Here is a 21,103-nt window from a genome sequence, read left to right on the forward strand (position 1 = left end):
CTGCACAGGTAATTGATGCTGTTATGGAAAAGGACAAATCCTGCCTCAAAGAGAATGTACTTTGTAAATATGAGGAAAGTGTAAGACAGATTAAGGCAGTCATCGTGAGTTTTCATTTATTGGTGGGTTTAATTGCTTTTTCATGTTGCTATTGTATCTGAGAACAAGCCTCAGTAGCCTGAGGGCTCAGCTTTTTTTGGCATCTCATCCCTGGTGTGGCTGAAGTTGGTCCCAAAGAAAATAGCTGAATGATGATTTATGGGCAGGTTTACCAGCCAATTCAGAAATACCATCCCACAACTAAAGGAGAAAGCACAAAAGACATTTTCTTTAATCAGAGCATTTAGATAGTCATTGTTGGCGGGGTAGGAACAGGGATGGGAAGCAAACTGAAAAGCCAATTCATGGCATTGAAGTCAGTGCAGAGATATGGGGATGGAGTAGGCAGGTGTTACCTTTGGCAAAGCCCTGACCCAAAAACTCACAGGGGTATTTACTGGGCCAGTCAGCAGGGGAAAAATGTCTGAAAGGTAACATTTTTATGATCTGTTTTCTTAGCTTATAGTTTAAATACTTTTTAACATATTACAATTACTGCATTATTAATTATAAATGGATTTTGATATCATACTTGTGTCTGTGCCATCAAAAATACCTTTTTGGTAATCAAAAGTGGATTGAAATGTTGTTTGTTACTTTCTCAAGCTGCTTAATATTTTTTCCCACTGGAAATGAGCTATTTTGTATAATATCCTCTGTGATCTGAATTTTACAAAAGCTGGTCAGAAGTGTATTTTAACAGTAAGTGCTGTCTTCAGAATTGGGGGATGGTTGAGTTCCAGTGCAAATTACATGATTTCACTTGATGGAAATTTATATTTGAAGGTAAAATACTAATATTGTTATGCCTGGCTACAGAAAACACCCTTGATCAAGAAATCACTTGAGTATTTTTTACAGTCTCCTTGCCTTCAGTGGGCCCTTAAGCAGTTGCCTGACTCCCTTAGTTTTTCATCTACTTAGAAATATTGTTTCTGTATCTCTACAGAGGTATCTGTCATAGTCTTACCCTTGTCATTCACCACTTGTGGATTTCTTTCTGTTGTCTTTACTTCCATAGCCTCTCTGGCAACCACAGAGCACAGCTGTACAGAGACAGAGCCCAGCTTGGGGCTGTCAGCCCTTGGGTCAGAGCCTGGTTTCTTGGCACGATCCTCATGGCCTGTGGTATGGCAGGTGCTTCTGCAGAAGTAAAAGTCTGCAGTATGTCAAGTATTTTTTAAAATCACTTTTTTTTAGGCTTAAATTTGTGACTGCTGATGAGAAGAAATGGAAGAAACTGGACTATTACCAAGAACATTAACCCATTTACTAAAATCAGTTCTATTCTAAATGAAACAATAATGTTTATTAAACAACAATCTTTGTTAGATAGATAGGAGGTTTTTCTATCTCCAGTTCCCCTAGCACTTACACCCACACTCCACTCACAGGGGTACCACTCAGTAACAATAAGGTTTCCCTTTTCTCCTGCTCAGCTCAGGAACCTCCTTTTCCTGTTTTTACATTTTTGAAAGAAAAAAATTGGAGCAGCATAAACTCTTCTCTCTGGCCTTATCTGCATTTAAAAGGTTTGCCACTATACCCACCCTGGGAAGATTTCAGTGGTAAAATGCAGCATGCAGAGCAGCTGCTTAGGCCAGCAAGAGACCTCCTTGGCCAGATGGCAGGTTTTAACCAGTTCTTTAGGAGCTCTCAACCATGCTGCCTGGAAGGCGATCTCACTGCCTTCTCCACCTCTGCGCTGAGAGCTCTGCCAGTGTGCCTGTGCCAGCGGAGAAAGGGAGGGTCTGCGTTTGTTCCCAGGCTCCTGATTCACATCTCTTTGTCAGCAAAAGTTTCAAATGAGCCCTTGCTGGATATTCCAACCCAGGGAAACCCATTGGCCTTGGTGGAACCGTGCAGATACAGCTGAGAGCACTGTCTGGCTCAGGACGTGTAGCCGGTCCCTGCGCCTTTGTGCCCCTTCTCCCCCCGTTCTCCAGCTCCCGCTCAGCGCTGTGTGTGGTGGCACTGGGTGATGCCAGCCACCCCCATGATTGATGAGTGGTCAGGGGCTCTCAGCACTCGGGCAGGCATCTGAAGTAGGTAGGCATAGCAAGCAACATTGTCCCGGGAAGAGACAAAAGGAAAGGACGAGGCCTCTCCTGCTGAGCAGTGGTGGAAAGCACGCCAGGAAACGGGGTGGGAAGGGGGGAGGCTGTTCCACTGGGAGAGGAGATTGGCAGAAGTGAACTATTTAGTTCCTTTCAAAAAGGAGCTGGAGGCTTAGGTAGTCGTATGGGAGCAATTCAGTTGGAGGAAATACTCTGCTTTGCTACTGGCTTTGTCTCTGGTTGTAATAGTGCCACACACCGCTTGCAACACAACTTGTAGAAAAGCTGCTTTCTGTCATGCTGCTATTTGCTATTAATAATCCAGCCAAGTACAGTGCCTCATGCTACCTTGTTGTTATTTGCTTCTATTTTAGCTGAATACAAAACCAAATCAGCATGTGAAAACCAGGAACTGAAACTCCACTGTCAGGAGTCCAAGTTCCTTATCATCTACTCTGCTGCCTATGGCAGGTGGGCACACGAGGAGAACATCTGCTCGACCCAAGTGGAGCGCGTCCCCCCCTTTGGTATGTTTTTTGCACTAGGTTGCACTAGGTTGATAGACCTTCTCCAAGCAGGTGCACAAAGAAGAGGGAAACAGATGGGGAGGAAACTTCAGGTGCAATGGCATTTTGAAAGCGCCAGTGGCTGAAATATAAGAGAGATTCTTTCTGAAACTCAAAAAAATTGCCCAGTATGAGGGAGAAACATAGAGTAAGAAGTGCAACAAAGTAATAAAATTTCATATAGTTAATCAGACTAACATCTATTACTCTAGTTCTGTGGGCTGTCTTGCATTTAGGTGACATGTACTGAAGATCAATTATTCGCCTCTCTTCTTCCTCCAGCCTCTGACAATGATTGGGAAACTTGAATGTCATGACACCTTGTCTTACTGTTACCTTCTTCTCTGACATCTGTTTCTGCCAGCTCTTACTTGCTATATTGAATAGGGTCCATAGGTCAGTGTCCATTGCTTTAGCTGCTGTTGAATGGCCAGACTCCAACTCTGTGGTAGGATGCTAGAAAATGAAATGTGCCGGCAACCTCTCTGGCACCAAGTCCAGCAGGCAAGAATGTCCTGTGTGTGTAGTACTAAGCTCTTACCCTCCAAAACAGAATGACTGCGTGGAAACTGCTTCTTTGGGCTTCTCAGTGCTAGCTGCTAATCTGTGATGGGGAATTGTTGAGAGGATGCTGCTGGCCCAGGCCAGACAAGTGCAAGGACCTTATGTATCAGAGTGGGGCACATGTTTCAGTGCCAGAAATATGTCTTTTCACTTCTGATCTACTGGTGCAGGTGCATCCTGCACTATATATACATATATTTAACCAATTAATACATTAAAAATATCTTAATGTTGGTAAAATTAATTTTTCTTTGGTCAGACTGTGAACACTTTCAAGCACAGACTGTTCCCTTTTGAATAGGTGAAAGAACCCCAAATATTATAAGTACTTGTGTGGTCTACATCAATAACCAGTGAGTGATTTCACTGTACAGTCTCAGCTGGTGTACAGTTCATGACTTATGACTCACCTTTTATTGCTAAATATTTAAATTTATAGTAGCTTGAGGCTGTGAGGGTGCTTGTTGCTTGGATGAATAATATGTTCAGTGGCTGACACTGAAGGTATGATTTTTGTGCCATGGAGAAGGCCAGCACAAGATACATGTATTGTTCAGATCCCTAAACACCACACAGGAAAGGACACATATGGTGGATTCCAGCCTTGTGCAAAGACTGAACTTTACTCCTAAGAAAAGTGCTAACAGTAAAATTTAGAAGAAGCATCTCTGAACATCAAGAGGAGGTCAATAATTAGTCTTAAAAGCCATTTGTCTGCAAGCCAGTGTTCCTATTTGGTTGCACAGATATTATTAAAAATGTATTGGCTTAAAATTGTAACCTGTTCTTAGACAAGAATCTATTTAAAATTGCCAAGTCTATGTTTCACATTATGGTTCTTCACACAGACCTAACTCTTCCTATCTGGAGGCAATATTTTAGCAGGTTTCTGACCGACTCATATATCCTTCGTGATGGTGGCAATAGGGTATGACACAAAGCAGAGCAGAGCAAACACAGCTGATTGAGAAGGACTGCCATCATATTTATTTCTGGCACTTCGTTCACCTCTGGAAATCGCTCACCTCTGCTGTCAGCACTTACAGTTCACAGGTCAGAATACTGCAAACACTTCTTACTGGGTAAGGTTTCCCAGTATAAATAGAGAAGGAATTTGCAACAGCCACAAACTCTCTGCTATGGCCCCCTGCATATGAGCACCTCTAGAGCAACACCCTACCTGCTGCTGGTTTTGTGTTCCATAAAGCAACCTAAAACTGTGGTAATGGGAGAGAACATAAAACCTCAGACAACACAAGGTAGATCTATAGAAGGTAGATCCTTGCATAGATTTCCCAATACTTAATGGAAGTGCTTGGCCTCTTCTTTCAGGACACCAAAAACCCTCTAAAATGAGTTTAATTTTCAAAAGCACCTATGTGGCTTGGGAGTACAGAGATATCATAAGACTTAGCATTTAGGAACCACATCCAATTGACTCCAAATCTATCCACCTTGAGCTTAGATCTTATTTATGTGGTTATTTATGCGGGTACAGGTGTGAGTGGGTGCATGATTAGACTCAAGTGCTGATGTACCTTTCTCTCAGAAGTGTTAATTTTGATGGCAACATGATGGTAATGTTTTAAGACAATTTAGAAAGCTTACTTCAGCTGCTCTTCATTACTGAAGCAGAGCCCACATACATGTATATATTTGCACCGAAACCAAAATCTGCTCCAACACCCATCCAATTGCTTTTTATACCCATGCTTGTGCATCTCAGCCTAAAGGCATAAAGTGCTTGAACCTTTGCATTTCTTTCACTGTATCACAGGGAACTGAGGTGTTTGGGGTTTTTTTTTTGGGGTTTTTTTGGGTTTTTTTTGTACTGTGCAGAAGAAAAGTAGTCTGTAGGTGCTAATGACAAGTATAGGAAGTCTCTGTTGAACTCAAGAGTTTTTCCATACTTGACACGGTCCTGGTAGGAGTACTAAGTTTTGAGTTAAAAAGAGACTGCTCTAGATTTTTATGACCTTCTGTTATATGTAATGTAGCTGGTAAGCACTTACTGACAAGCAGAAGCTTTGGGCTGAGACAGATGTGTTCTGAACCATCACTTTGTTGCGAACAGTCTATCAAATTAGTTGACAGATTTTTGGAGCTTTACTTCAAAGGGAACACAGGAAAGCATATCATTTCTTTAGCATAAAGGCTCTTCTCTGTTTAGGAAATACAGTATATAAATCCATCTCTGGTATTGTTGTTTCCTGTATAGCCTTGGAGCAATTACAGGATCCTGAGCCTGAACATCTAAGCTTGAACAGCTGAACATCTAACATGGTTCTTCCTCTTGCAACAAGTTTTCTGAGCCAGTTTAATAATGTAAATTAGGTGTTATTTTCAGACAGAAGAGCAGTGGCATGGTGGTCTCATCCCTGCTAGATAAAGGTTTTATAGTAGAGTTGTCCTCTGGTCTGGTGAAGTCTCACTTAGCCTTGGCAATGGAACAGCAATAGCAATAGACAAAGCCAAATGAAAAACCAACATCGGATGTGTTATGGGAAACTAATAGTATGTTATGTCCCTGTTCTGATTCAGATAAAGAGAAAAATTGAATCTGGTAATGATTTGAACAACTGAGTGCAAGAAACTCTCTAACATGTGCTGTATCTGATAAGACAGCACTATGACTGATGCCTAATTATGTGTCTAACTGGCACCATTCATTTCAATATGTCTCTTGCTTTTGTTAAAAGATGACCAGAAACAAAAAGCTGTACTCTGAACATCTCATCTTGTTTGATGCAGTCTGGGGGAGAGTTTGCCAAAGAATGTGAAGTTTCCATGTAGGATCACTATGAAACATTTTTCTTGTTTTTTATTACTCTGATCATCAAACTTGAAATGCAGTATTTTTTCACATCTCTGGTCTTGCTCTCTGACTTGTCATCAGGACCATTAATTACAATGAATGGTCACCACTGCCCACTTAAAAGACAAAGATCTTGTCTGCAGGAATTCTAGGGTATTTTGCTTTCTGGAGAAGTTTCTTCTGCAAAGAAGAACTACTTACTACAGATTGCAGAGTTTACTGAAGCACAGGGAATTCTTTCCAATATAAGAAGGTCTCTGGATCGTTGCAGGAAAATAAAAAACTCCAAGCAGTGTCCTGCGTCTTCAGCAGTTCAAACAAGTGGCACTTTTAAGACTGTACAGAATTTATAGAAAGTAACTTCCCTGTTTTACTAAGATTATAAAAAATGTCACAAGAAAACTATAACTTTCTAGGGTGCAGTTTTGTTGCAGATGGTTCAAGTTAGAGAAATCTATTGTTCCCAGCACCAAAGCAGGAAACTGTAGCAGTTTGTTCCTGTGTGAGCTGTTGTCTTTTGTGACATATTATCTCTTTTATATTTGTAGTAACATGTGCATGAGGAAAGATAAAATTTATTGGCCAAAATAATTTAAAAAGGCTGTGCCAGGACAGGTTACCATAGAGAGTACAAGGAAGATTCAGATCAACAAACACTTCTCAAATCATAAGTTACTCTTGTTAATACATGAAAGTACTTGAAATAAAGCTTGGTAGTGGGTTGCCTCTAGCTGCAACTTGCAAGCTAGAATGCTAAAACATCATTCCCAGAAATTTCACCTGGCTGGCCAGATGTGTGCTACCTCAAGTGCTAATGACCAGCAGAGCCCTGAGTTTTGTATCTTCCTTGATGGAAGGTAGGGTCTTTTACAGCACTGCCCTCTCTTTTACCTGTTCCTGCTTTGGGGAAGTTGAGAGAGAAGGTGGAATATTCAGACACTTTTTTCACAACTTGCTCCATGGCCTGACACTCTGGGGCTGGGTTTTGTCCTAATCTCCTCTTCCCAGTGAAATGGCATTCAGTCAAGAAGAAGGTGTGTTAGCAAGGCAAGAAAGAGATTTCCAAAATCCTATAGGTTCCTCCCAGCTCAACAAGTCATCATGATTTTGTTACATAGCAGTATCTTGTGACACAGTGATTCATTTTTTCTTTTTTTTCCTTTCTTTTTTTCCTTCTTTCTTTCTTTCTTTCTTCTTTCTTTCTTTCTTTCTTTCTTTCTTTCTTTCTTTCTTTCTTTCTTTCTTTCTCTCTCTCTTTCTCTCTCTCTCTTTCTTTCTTTCTCTTTCTTTCTCTTTCTTTCTTTCTTTCTTTCTTTCTTTCTTTCTTTCTTTCTTTCTTTCTTTCTTTCTTTCTTTCTTTCTTTCTTTCTTTCTTTCTTTCTTTCTTTCTTTCTTTCTTTCTTTCTTTCTTTCTTTCTTTCTTTCTTTCTTTCTTTCTTTCTTTCTTTCTTTCTTTCTTTCTTTCTTTCTTTCTTTCTTTCTTTCTTTCTTTCTTTCTTTCTTTCTTTCTTTCTTTCTTTCTTTCTTCTTTCTTTCTTTCTTTCTTTCTGTCAGTATTGTGGACAGTTGAAAGAGCCTACATCTCTTATTTACTAACAGTGATTGAAAAGATTTGGGTTTCTTTCCCTTATTAAGGAGGGAATCGACTCCTTAATAGGGTGAGCCAGTTGTTGTAGAAGTCTCTTGAGAGCAGATGTAAGAATACAACCAGCTACAGGCATATCTGGAAATGCACTGAAGTCACTGTTTTCATGCTAGCGATAAATTTCTAGGTGACATAAAATAAAAACAATGCAGATTTCTAGGTGACATAAAACACAAACAGTGCAGGTTGGCCCAAATTTATGAAGTGCTGGATATTGAAGTACAGACACCTCAAGGAGCACTTAGACAACATCAGCACCAAGCCCAGTCCTTTGCTGGGGGAAGCAGCAAGAGCTTGTAGCTCAGAGCTGCTACAGAGAAGGTGACAAAGTCCTTTCCTAGGCTGAAGGCACTGCTGGTTCAAGGCCTGGGTATACCCTTCCATTCCTGATTGTCATCTGCTGAGCATATATTTACAAGCTAACTGTGGGGCTGATTTCATGCACAAGCCCTGTGGGCAGTCATGCAAGTGTCAGGCTCCTGAATGGAAGCAACCTGAAGTTGCAGAGCAATTGTTGTAGTAATGCAGCATAGGCCCTCTTACAGGGACAACGTGAAAGGACAAATATTCTCCAGCTGTGTAGGCAGAGGGATGGTGTGAGCAAGGTAGATGCAGAGGCACTGTTCTATAGCAAGGCCAGAGCTCAGGGATGTGGGGTAGGTTCACATCTCCTTTTGCAGCTACTGCCACAAGTGCCTTGCCACTTTGGCTGTGGGAGACAGCAGTCAATTGAATTTTATGGGTGCAAAAGGAAGGATGAAACTGTTCAACTTTCCTTTCACCACAAAAATCCTTAAGTCAGCCCTGTCTGTGTGCAGACATCAGGTATAAGAAGTTCCTTGTCTGCCTCAGGAAACTTGGAAGCTTAGTAAGTTTTGGGGGGCCCAGATGTTGCCAGTAGGGGCCATTCCACCCTTTGGCCCCAGCAGATCTTGTCAAGACAAAACTTCCCAAAGCAGGGTGAGAAGCATTTTTTTAAAGGGGAGAGCAGTCAGCATGTTTAGAGTCCAGTTAACTTTTCTTCTGAGCTTAACAGGGAAGGTCACACTTTGCTCAGCAGCTGTTTGAAGCTGCTTGAAGCATGCTCGCACATCACTTCGTCCATTACTGTTTTATTTACTAGCAATTTTGAGTTTTTCTTGGGTATAGATGTTTCTAGGTTAAATTTTTGACCTGTTTGGAAAAGCAGACATTGCACTCAAGTCTAAAATAAGCCAGGAACTTCTTGCTGTATGTGTGCAGCCCCAAATGGTGCAAAACAAAGTAATTTGAGCAGAGGGAGTCTGGTTCCTGCTCCAGCAGCAGGCATGCAGCCTCACTTGTCTCTTGCCCTTAGTGTTTGGGCTGGCAGATGGCTCCCCAGCTCTGTGCATCTGCACATGCAACAAGGAAAGAAAGACCAGGGGAAGGAGGCTGCACGAAACACGGACTGAATTCTGAATTCTGAACTCAGAGCCACTTGTAAATAAAAACAACCAGTGGGTTAATCTCATGCAGGCTACAGGGGCTTCAGAACAGGCATTGTGGTGAGAGGGAGAGAGGGGGTGCAGCTTTTCAGAAAGCCTTGATGCTCTATTCACTGCTAAGGAATGGCCTGTGCTGGCAGTAAGTAGTGTTTTTAGGGTATTATACTGCCTTGTTCACTGACAATACTTAGACCTGGAACATAAAGGTATCAGCACCGCTTTTTTCAAGTGCTGCTGACAATATTGTGTGGTTTTGCTAGTATAAGTGGCTCAAATGGACCTTTTCTGATGCATAGGCAGGATCCTGTGTGCCATGCTCTTGCATAAATTACCATATTATTATGGTAACTTTCTTTAGGAGTCTGCAGCCTTAGCTTGCTCCAAACTTCCTAGCTTCCCCTTGTCAGTTCTTATCCTTAGAGCTGATATTTGGGCTCCACAAAGCACAAGCCATCCCAATTTGGGAGTGTGAAATCTTTGCTTTCAGTTGATTTTAAAAGCAAGCTCTGTATTCTTTCTGTGGGTGAGCACAGCCCAGAAAGCATAAAGGACCATAAGCCAGAAGTTTGGGATGAAAGCAAGAAGCAGCTGTTCTCCAGTCCTGGAGTGACAAGTTGTGGAGGGTCTTTTTTGTGTGTGTGCCCCTGCCCTTCACTAGCACGTACATTTTTATGTCATACCAATCTACCATCCTTTACCCTCCATGTCTTGAGGTTCACCCTCTGCATAGTGATGTGGGAGAAGGCAGCAATTAGTAATGTTTGGAGAGGGTGTGACAACGCTGTTGCCAGAGCTTGGCAGAAGATGCTCGGGCCAGCTCTGGCTGCTCCATCACCTACAGGTCTTGTGTGGCAGGATGGAAAGAAAGGGAGGGAAATCTCCTGTCTGAACTGAAGGAAGCTTTAAGAAACCAGAAGACAAATTGCTTCTCATTAAAGACTGCATGATTTATGGCATGTCATTTGCATGCCAAAACTTTCCTAAACAAAGCTAATTAGCGAGCTGAAAGAGCCTTTCCTCCAGAAACAAGGCTTTCTGCTCTAACTGTTAAATAGCTACAGTCAGATTTGATAGTTTATTACTGCATTAAGAACCATTTCTTGACATCCGTATCACCATGTCATCCATATAAGTGTCTTGTTTCAAAAGACCCACCAACAGTCTTGTTGTGTAGCAGGCAACTATGGGAGAAAAGCATGAAGAATGGAGTGTTTTCCCAGCCACACATCACTGCCTTTTCCACTGCTACTGGTGGATGCCACCAGCCTGCTACAATGCCAGGAAAGTGCTGTGCAAGAGGCAGTTTGTTTTAAATGTATGGTACCAACCCAGCAAGCCCCACAAACATATGGGTGGCTCAAACATTACTTAGATATTCAGAAAGAAGACACATTTCTGTTCATCTCCTGACTGGGGATTTCTTCAGGCCTGTTCAGTGAGGCCATTCACACATTTCCTCAAAATGCAGAACTGGCTGAATCCTCTGCTCATTCAGACTCTGCAATAGGGTGCTTGACCATAAGGAGGATAAATTCCTAAGGCGAGCTCTGCACTGCTGCAGCTGGATTGCTACTAGATCCCAAGCAAGTTTGGCTGAAACTATCCTGAACATCCCTTCAGTGACTTTAGTGCAGATACACTCCTGCAATGTCTGCTTGTGGGACATTGCACAGGGACACTGCAGAAAAAGCAGCCTTCAGTACTGAGTACACAAGATTCCTCCAAGATGAACTCATTGTTCAGCTGGCATCATAGGTGCCAGCAGAACTAGTGAGTGGGGAGATAGCAAAGACTCACACCAACCAGAGAGAAAAAAAATGGAACATTTTTTGACGAATAACTAAAAGCCAAAATCTTACTAGATGACAGGAAACTGTTAAATGTGGGTTGGGTTTTTTTGGGGTTTTTTTGTTACAGATCTTTCCACTTAACTTCTGTTGCTGTCCTGTAAAATCAAGCCAGCCTTGGTTTGCATTTACTCACCTGCCACACCAGGCAAGCCTTGGGAAGTTCTCCAGAACTTGCCTGCAGGCATATCACAATTAGCTTGTCAGGTAGAAGAGCCAAATCCAACATGAATATAGACGATAGGGAGCTATTAACTCCCACAGAAACATGAGCAAACATCTACCAAAGGCAAAATGAAACATGTATTCACCGTGTCACTGAATTCGTAGAAAACCATCAGCACAACAGCTTCCTGTTTTTTAAGACATTGTGAGTAGCTCCCAGGGCAGGAAATTTTGTAGAAAACATCATTCAGTTTGCCAGGTTGCTGTTGTGCTCCCAATCCGTTCGTTTATGAATCACCTAATAATTCCTTCTGATATTCTTCTATTGTTTTTGTATTTACCAAATAAGCTGTTTGGCTGCCTCAGATGTCCACCCAAATACATCTTTTCTCATCTAAAATCGCCAGGGAGGGAAACTAGAACAACGGAGTTATGGGATCAGAACTACCCAAAGTTTTAGATCAACCTTCTGTGCCTGCCCAGCTGCCTCCTAGGACTCACAGGCAATAGGATTTTAGGTCTTTGAAAAGACAAAGGAAGAGTTGCTCTCCCAAGAATGCAGGTCCAAAAAACCCCACAAGTATTCTGCCAAACAAACCAGCCCAGAATCTCCCGATGGCTCCACTCAAGTGTATGACTTGTTTAGAGCTACTGTCAGGGGATTATCTTTAAAAATCACAAATCTGCCCTGTTTCCATATATCAAATGTCAGTCATCTTCTTTCCTGTCAAACTTCCTCTTTCTTTTCAAATAAGAAAAGATTTGAGAAAACTTTGGTGTTTCTTTGCAGGCACTGTTTCTTCTTCCTCTAAAGAGGCTCGAAAGAGTTTCAGCAGTTGGAAAGTGACAAAATGCTGTCCTTGACTGAGTTTTATTCTAGGAAGAATGACTGCTTTAATGCCCAAAGAAATATCTCTTCAGACCTCTAGACTAGGGTGAAAAATACCTGTCATCCACAGAAAGCCATGAAATGCATGAAGTAGAGCTGACTGGAAACACAGATTCAGAAAAGTCTTACTGACTACAGACCTGCCATTTCTGTGTATTTTCTGTTTAGAAAACAGAACTAAGGGGTATTTTTGCTTTGTGGGTTGGAGTTTAGCACATACAGATACCAGGAATTTAATTACATCTAGAGTCATTCTTTCTTTCTTTAAAGCAGACTTTTTTTTTTAAAGTTTTTATGACACACACTTTCCCATTCAAATAATTTCAGCTTTGGTGCAAAATTGTGGTTATCAAGTTCCATTGTTTTATAAATTACGGTAGAAGGCATAAATCTTGAATAAAGAAATCCCAACCTCAAGTGCAGTGAAAAGTGAATCCCAGCTCCAAGTGAAAACCCACATTGGGTTTTCACTCACAGAGCAAGCTTCTCTCTCTGGATCCCCTGGGAGAGGTTCAGCAATCCAGACTCTCTTCATCTGCACAAAGTCAGGGGTAGTTCAGGCTGCTTTGAAAGTGGTGTGTGTTACCTCATGTAATCAGGGCACAAAGGCAAGTACAGTGTAGATGCTGTTGAGGTTGCTTTAGGCACCCAAACTTGGCTGATGGTAGCAGCCTTACTAGAAAAGCCTGGAATTTGGCAGAGGAGGAAGAGGCCAAATGTTTTCCTGGTTAAACATTGAGCCAATTTTGACCTCTTCACCACAGCAGAATGGCTCCTACTAGCAACAGGCATAATAAATCAAAAGGTACCTTTAGTACTCCAAACTTCACTGTAGCCCTAGCTGTTCCAACACACAAGAATTAATCTCACCTGACTTGAACTGAATTAGGCATTCAGCCAAATCATCTCAGTAACCCAGAGGCCAAGAGAAAGATCTGCAAACAGCACTGTATCTCCCTTTATTATTCATCATGAGAAGAACTCAGGGAGAGCTTCTTGGATGGGCTTGTTTTTTCCAAGTCATCAGGTCAGGAACATAGAGGTCATATGCTGGGTACCTCGTTTGGAGTATAAGATCCATGGATCTTACTGCAACCCTAGTATGCACCTGGAAGTCAGCATGAGATAGTTTGCTTCAAGTTCATGTTTTCATTGCAGGTGACTTCCTTGCACTGACAAACTTGGTATTAAATTCTGAAATATTTTGCTTTGGCAGACATATGCCTGAAATCAATAGCAAATCCATAACTTTAGTCATGCATGTAGCAGCTATCATTTCTGATAAGACCAATGTTGTATATTTACTGTATGCCTTTTTCTTTCAGACTGTTTGTCTTACACAGCACTAGAAGTTTTATCAAAAAGGTGTTACGGGAAACAGAGATGCAAAATCATTGTCACAAGTCGGGATTTTGGAAGTCCATGCTTACCTGGAGTGACAAAATACCTTAATGTCAGCTATGCGTGTGGTAAGAGCAAATACGTGATCATTTCAAAGCCCTCATTCTCGTTGCAAAGCAAAACAGTGCCAAGTGATGCACACATATGTAGATACACACATGTGCATGTGGAGGCTTCCTAAATCTCCCCTTCCTTTTGACACAGGAAGTTTGTGACATAACCTTACAAAACCAACCAAAATATGTGAATAATCCCATGGGCAGAGCTGCATCTAATGTAAACTCAGGCATTAACGGGTTTGTTTTCCTATAAAAATACAATTGAAAATAAAATATAGAAGATGTGATTTAATATATATGCCATCAAAACAGGAGTCTGTTCTACAGAACAGCCCTGCAACAGCACTAGGAAGATTAACCTGGCACTGCCTGCCATCAGTGCAGGTAAAGCAGTCCAGCATAATTGAAGCACTGTGTACAAGCCCAGTCCTGAAATCTGATTCACGTGAGCACACCTACAGCCTTCAGCCTTGTGGAGGGGTTTCATTTCTTGTGGGCAAAGTTTCACTACAAGCAAAGGTTTGAGGTTAATACATCCCTCCTGCTTCAGCTCATTCCTCAAACAGGAGGGAAGCAGTTTTCTGTGCTGTTTAACCTAGGCTAAAATATTTACATCAGGAGAAAGCAGAATTCCCCACCCTTCTTTCTCTCAAAACCAAAGTTCATGGGACAGCAGCGTGCAAAATCAAGGGTGAGAGCAGAATGTAGTACAGCTTCAGTGTAGTACCTCGTGTTGGCACTGCACAATTTTAGGAAGGACTGTGCATTTCTTAAGCCTCGAAGAGATTTCCTCTGCCTCTGCTTCCTGCTGCTGGCTCTCTGTGGGGTGGAAGTGTGAGAGTCAGGGGTGATTGTCTCTTGCATGCCTCTGCTTCAACCAAAGGATGTGTTGAAGCTTTTTCCCCAAGTTACCACTCTACTTACTGTGCACCACTCAGAAAGCTGCCAGCCCCCCTCCTTTCCGGCTCTTTTGGGTCTGTAGGGAGCACAGCAGTAGATCCACAGGGGCATACATATCATAGAGTCCTTTTGCTGCATCTCTAGCAAGGAGTGGTCAAAGGGCACAGGTTATCTGAGACGTGCCTTTGAGAACAGCAGTGTAGGATTGATTACCAGATCACCACGTACCTGAAGATCAGAGGAAAATGAGCCCCCCAGCTGTTCCCTTGCTGGCATGAGAGATTGGCTTTTTCAGCCTCCCAGTGAGTTAGTTGTCAGGTGGGAGGCATTGCAGAAATTCAGCTTTATATTGTTAGGAGTATTGGCTATCTGCCTTTTGCACTAATAATTTGTATTATTGTGCTGTTGCCTTCACGCTGTAGTAACTTTATGAATGAGTTAGTGGAGTTCTCTTTAACTAGAGTTAATTAAATCAGAATGTTTTCTTGCACATCTGTGTAATAGAAAACCAATAAATGTTTGTTTGTAGTGAGGTTATGCATTGTTATTTAGGGAAGTGGTTTTGCAGAAACATGTGGGTAATAAATAGTGTTCTTGTGTGTTGCTGGCACATTCTGAAGACTTTTTTCTTCTGCCAGATCCTACTGAGCTGTGCAATCTGAAGCATTAGCCAATGATTTGCACATCTAATTATTTTACAGATCATCTAGTGAACATGGGAAGAGTTTGGGCATATTCCAGAATGACATTTTACATTCTTCCCCCTTACTAGAAGATCCCTGCTAACCTGATGCTTCCCAAGCTAAGGTAAATAGGCCTTCTCCTGAAGTGGAAGGAGCACAACAGAGCAGTCAATGTTCTTTGAGGGCTGTGCCACACTTGGAAGTATTTCTGTCATGGTCAGGAATGTGAAAAACAATTTACTCCCCACCTCAGTGGTCAGAAATTGCTTAGAGAGCTTGTGTGTCTGGGTGCATTTTTATTTTTGCAGTTAATTCCTGATAGTAAAAATTTAGCAGGAGCCAGGAGGTGCTGGTTTCTAGCAGTCTCAATGCCCCCAGTGACCTGCTTAGCATCATCTCCTGTCTGCACAAGGTGACATCTCCTGGCTCTCGCTTCAGGAGCCTCTCTCAGGAAACACAGCTCCCAGTGCCTGCCTTGTATCTGCACTCTTTGGATGCCATTCAAAAATCCATCTGTGGGCTGCCTTTGGCAGCTTGTGGTAGGAGACTGACTCCAACCCTACTTGACCAAGGAGTGTCAGCACAAGTAGTAGTATGGATGGGATTAGCTTGATAAAAATTCCTTGTGCTAGTACCAGTCATCCTGTTCAGCAGCCCCATGCAGCCTGTCCTGGTTAAAGTCCTTTTGTCTGAAATGAAGCCATAACAAAACCTAAACAGTCAGGAGCTTTGTTTGTCCATGCCATTTTGAATTAAGGATCCTCTTACAATAAATATTTGAATGACATCTGAGACATTCAAGCCTGATGGGAAGACATGAGGAAAGGATTCAGTCCTGCAGCAAACAAAGCCCTGTGAAGTTTCCCCTGGGTGGGGAGCAGGAGGAACATCAGCACCAGGGAAGGAGCATCAGCCCGTGCCACTGGAGCTCCAGGTCACACAAAGGCACTGGGGACAGTGTGTCTTCCCAGGATGTTGGTCATAACACGTGCACATCATTCATAACAGCCAGGCCTGCAAATTCAGTGCAGTCTGAAACCTAACCAGCCTGCTCACTGTCTGCCTCATGCACCAGCAAAGCATTCTGCCACTGGAAAACAGTTCAGAATTGCTATCAGGTCCAAGCCAAAACAGAAATGAGCTCATTCTCTCCTATCTCTGTTGGCCTTCTATTGCAAACAGGAGCTAAGAGTCCCAAAAAAATTCCTTCATCAGGAAAAGAAACAGATATGACTTTGAGCCCAGACACACAAAAAAAGTTCTGCTCAGAAAGAAGTGCTATTTTTAGTTGTTTTTCAAATCAAAGCTATACTAAGTCCCAAAGCTCAGTCTCCTCTGTTCCATTTAACTTGCCTTAAAACTATTTGCTGGCAAATATTTCTGTGTGGGACAGAGGTGAGCTTCATACCTTAAATTTCTTCCTTTTTTTTTCCCCCATTCACATCAGTCTGAAAATCAATCAATCTGCCTTCACATAGTACAGGGAGCAGGTGCCAAGATCTGGGTATCTGAAGGGCCCATTCATGTAACACTGAATATGTGAACTATCAGTGTCCATATGATGCACCTGCTTTTAGCTCTTTTAATTATTTTTTAAAACAGCATGAAAAGTTTTCAAGGAAAAAACTAGTGCAATGAGAAGGATGCAGCCCACTCCCACCCAGTGCTTCTCTTCCTATCCTGAGCACCTTCCTCCTTGGCTACCATTTGTCTCAGGGATTTTGCAGAGGCTGTCACTCAGGAGTATAAACATTTATCTGAGAATTCATTCTGATCAAAAAGCAGTGTCTAGATGCAGTTTAGCATCTGACTGCAGCCGAGTGCTGAATTTGTAAGCCAGTTTTGTCTCCTGTCTATTGCTGGGCATACCCTTTGTGTGGTGGAAGACAAAAGGGTAGAAGACAAAGGGTCAGAAGACAAGAGGAGAATTGCCTGCACTAATTGCAGATCCATTAATGTTCCTGGAGTTCATGGGCTAACATTCATGGGCTGGCTTGTGAATCCAGTCCTGGATCCAGAGCTGCCCTTACTAGTACCTAGCCAAAAATTGCAGAATTATCTATCCCCTTTGTTGTTTCAGTGATCCTTAGGTGAAAATTATTGGCTCTCTACCAGGGCATGTCATCTTCAGGCTCACTTTCCACGCAGCACTTGCCCTTTTCTCCCTCCACTGCCCACCCCAACTTCCTTTCAGTTTTCTTCTCAGTTACTTTATTCCCTTTCCCACCTCCTTTTCTTCCTGCCCAGTGCTACCCTTGTGAGCAGCTTGCTCTTTGCAGTCATCACATGCCACAGCATCCCAGTCCTGTGCCTCCTGGTACAACAAATCTGTGGTGGATGGGGAAGGGCGAGGAAGACACCTCACTGGGCACAGCCCTTCTCCTGGGGCTCCCACATGTATAGGGCCCCAAATCTGTCAGCTGTCAGAGCTGGGGTATTAATAGGTTGGTAACAGCGAAAGCAAAGCAGTGGCAGCAGCCCTGGATGGGGCTGGTATAGTGCGGAGAAGCAGCACAGCTCTGCCTGGGGTTGCATCATGTCCTAGCTGTCCTCCACATGTGAGGGAGCATCTCTGGGCCATCGAGGGAGCTCAGAGTGGCTGCTGCATCAGGGCCAGGCTTGCACAGCAGCAGGACTGGCACTGCCTGCCTTGGATGCAGCCACCCAGTCTGATCTCTAAGCGGTGGAGCCACTTGTTCTTTCCTTGCTCTGTTCCTTTCAATACCCAATTCAATCAGAAACCAAATTAATAAACCCAGGGGCTAGCAGTGGGATTGGTAATTAACTGAGGATCTGGTTTCTAAAACTTACCAGTACACAATTTATCTTCTGTCTTTTCAGTTCCTAAGTTTATCCTCACGGCTGTCAACCCCCCGGTCACTGATAGCAAGTCTTCTGTCAAACAGAACGATGGTATGTACCATCAGAAAAATATGGTTTGCTCTTCTCCTTTGTCTTTGATTGAAATAAGACACCTTGCCTCTGCAGAGTTTGGTCTGAGGGAGCGGGGTTGAGGTAATGGAAATCCTGCTGGAACAGCAGAGGACAGCAGGACAGGCTGTGAGCAGGACAGGACTGGTGCGAGCAGGGTTCTGCTGTTACAGCACCACTGTGACACAAGTGGCCCACCCAGACTTACCCATAACCAGTGTGCTGCCCTCTTAACTTTGACTGAATAATGGGAAAAGGAAAAGTGAAAGTGAAGTTCTTTCAGGGTCAAGAGTTTCTCAAGAGTTATGGCAACGCCTGCTCTTCTTAGAGGCAAATCAAATTAATGATGGGGCTAATGCATATTCACTGTCATCAATAATGGATGGGAGTGTACTGCAGTGACTGGGCTGGGAAGTCCATTCGAGAGCTGTGAATTTATGGATTTAATGGACTAAGTTATTTCAGAAAACTTAATGGGAATGGACAAGGGGTTTCACTTGGTAATAGATTCTTTTAAATAACTTTGACATTTTCTAAGTATTCAATATTTTTCAGTGCTTTGCTATTTATACTTAATTTTAACTTTTTAAAATTCATCATATATTGTTTGGTCTAATGTTCTGCAAGTTTCCTATGGCACAGTGCTGGCCTGCCTGTGTTTTAGACAGATTTGTTAGTTCATAATTTACTGGGAGAATATCAGCTTAGTAGCTTCACCAGTTTGCTTTCTCTCTTCATGTCACAGATGTCAACCTTGATCCAAAGGAATCAAGACATCCAAAGAAAGATGACACTTTTGTTAGCAACTCCTTGGCTACCTTTGCCTACATTAGAGGTAGGAAAATGAGACTGAGATTGTTTGGGTCATTAGATTGTGGCATACTGGGAAAAGGGAGAATTGCCTCAGAAGGTCACAACTGGTAATCCCATGTTTATAGTAACAGTATTATTACAATATAATCACAGTCTTTTGGATGGGACAATTGCAGCATAATTGATATTTATAGAATATTTTCCATCTTGAAGGATCCAAACTCTTTTAGAGACTGCAGCCAAGATATTTTTAATGAATATTTTCAATTAGGACTGTTGGTTGTTCATTATTTTTGAAAACCTGGTCCTGATCTGGGAGCAGCCCTGGAGACATCCATTTTTGGAAATGTTGGTTTGCATACGTACGAGAATCATCAAGGAACCGTAAAACAAACACTGCAACCCAAACCCAACCATCTCTGCTGTGGGATATGGCAGGTTTTGTGACTTAGCAATGCTAAGGCAAATAAACTCATGATCACCAGACCTCTAATACCACAGGAGAAGTCATGAATTTTGGAACAGCTGCTACTGAGACGCAGCCCTGAAGCTAAGATTGCTGCTCTTGTAGAAAATGGCAAGAACCACACGGCTGCCAAGCATCATCCCACAGCTCTTGCAAGGGTTTCCCCTCCCTGTACAAAGGGTGGCCACAGGCTGCTGGCACGGCAGGATGGATGTGGTGCCTGCCACAGCACCCAGCAGCTCTCCCCACACCCCCAGGCCCCACCACCCTTGTGAGTCCAGCAACCTCAATCAGCCAGGGTTGGGTTTTACAGCCCCTCAAGAAAGGCTGCTTCCACGTCTGTCTCTCTTGTTACTATACTGAGAAGTGATCTCAGACTCTGTCAAAGAAGAAAAATGCTCCCTGCCTGGCCTGGAGATGGTTCCACAGAGCCCAGAGTTGCTCTTCCCATGCCCCCTCTTCTTGAGGGTAAGGCCTGTTTTGGCAGGATGGCTGGAAAAAAAAAAAAAAAAGGAAAAAAGGAAAAAAAAATTTAAAAAAGGGGGCATACTTCTGGTAGCTGGTTGAGAATGCCAGCAAGCTGCAAATAAAAAGATGGGACAATTTTCTTGCTTTATCATGCTATTAAGAGACTGGGATTATTGCACAGTACTTCAGGGAGGCAGAGACAGCAATGATCAGGCTGCAGGGGCAGGGGAGGGGTTTGGTACATGACAGAAAAAGCCCCAGGCATCCCCAGGCACCCCTGTATCGTGGCTACATAATGCAGGTTACTTTGGAAATGGCAGCTGCTTGTGTTTGTAGCTGGGCCTTGGCAGAGTTTGTGAAGTGTTTAAGCATTGGCTTTCTGGTTTCAGATCACCTGGAAAGAGCTGCTCTCCTGTTTGTGTCCAGCGTTTGTGTGGGGTTACTCTTCATGCTCTGTGCTTTGGGGATCCGCATGTCGTGCTCCAGTGACCTCCAGAAACTGCACAGGAAGAAGGATCACCTGCTGCCAGAAAGTGATGGGGTGTACGTGGATAATGAAAATGAAGAGGAGGAGCAGGAGGATTCGGATTCTGATTCAGATGCCCAGGATGAAGTAGAAGGACTTTACAGACCTCCTTACTCAGGTTACAGCTCGGCAGAGGCAGCGGAACTGGCCGAAAGGATAGAGCGCAGGGAGCAGATCATACAAGAAATTTGGATGAACAGTGGTTTGGATATGACACCTCCTAGAAATATGAATACATTTTATATTAATGAACAATAAATGGCTTATTTTGGATGATGCCCTAGCCTTTTTTTTTGAAAAAAGAAATGTACCTTCTGTGAAGGAACATTTGTAACAGTGCATATAATTATTTGTAAAATAAGAAAAAATATATTCAATAAAAGAAGAGTTTCAAACCCTTGACTGTGAATCATTCTGTGAAAAACACATTTATAAGGTTGCATAGTTGTAAGTGAAAAGTGAAAAGTGTTACTTTTCACTGTAATTTAGTATCAATTGCCATCTGCAGGTTAAGGAACATTAAAAGAAGGCCAGAGCTATTTAAATGCATAACACGGAGAAATACCTGTATTAGGACATGGCTTTTATAACTATTTAGTGTGTTGCAGCTCATAAATTATGGGACTGCTGTATTGATGAGAAATTCATATTGTTAGTAGAATGAGCAGGACAAAGCAAAACAGCTTTTCTGCTCTTTTCCTTAAACCAACCTTTTCCTGATAAATCCCATTCCTCCAGTAACA

The 21,103-nt window shown here is 42.6% G+C and overlaps 1 protein-coding gene across 2 annotated transcripts in view; it reads left to right on the top strand.

The window, feature by feature from the left end:
- Nucleotides 1-20,758, top strand: part of EVA1C (eva-1 homolog C) — a 41,197-nt gene extending 20,439 nt beyond the window's left edge. Inside the window, exons 4-8 of one of the 2 annotated variants that reach the window (XM_030460002.1) lie at nt 2,531-2,683; nt 13,439-13,582; nt 17,998-18,069; nt 18,833-18,922; nt 20,224-20,758. In XM_030460002.1, coding sequence (XP_030315862.1) covers nt 2,531-2,683; nt 13,439-13,582; nt 17,998-18,069; nt 18,833-18,922; nt 20,224-20,618 — 854 coding nt within the window. In that variant the 3' untranslated portion in view covers nt 20,619-20,758. The remainder of the gene's footprint in view (nt 1-2,530; nt 2,684-13,438; nt 13,583-17,997; nt 18,070-18,832; nt 18,923-20,223) is intronic. The other variant, XM_030460009.1, reaches the window with a different exon arrangement.
- Nucleotides 20,759-21,103: the final 345 nt, after the last annotated feature.

Source organism: Calypte anna, chromosome 1, assembly GCF_003957555.1.
Source record: "Calypte anna isolate BGI_N300 chromosome 1, bCalAnn1_v1.p, whole genome shotgun sequence".
Lineage (NCBI taxonomy): Eukaryota > Metazoa > Chordata > Aves > Apodiformes > Trochilidae > Calypte > Calypte anna.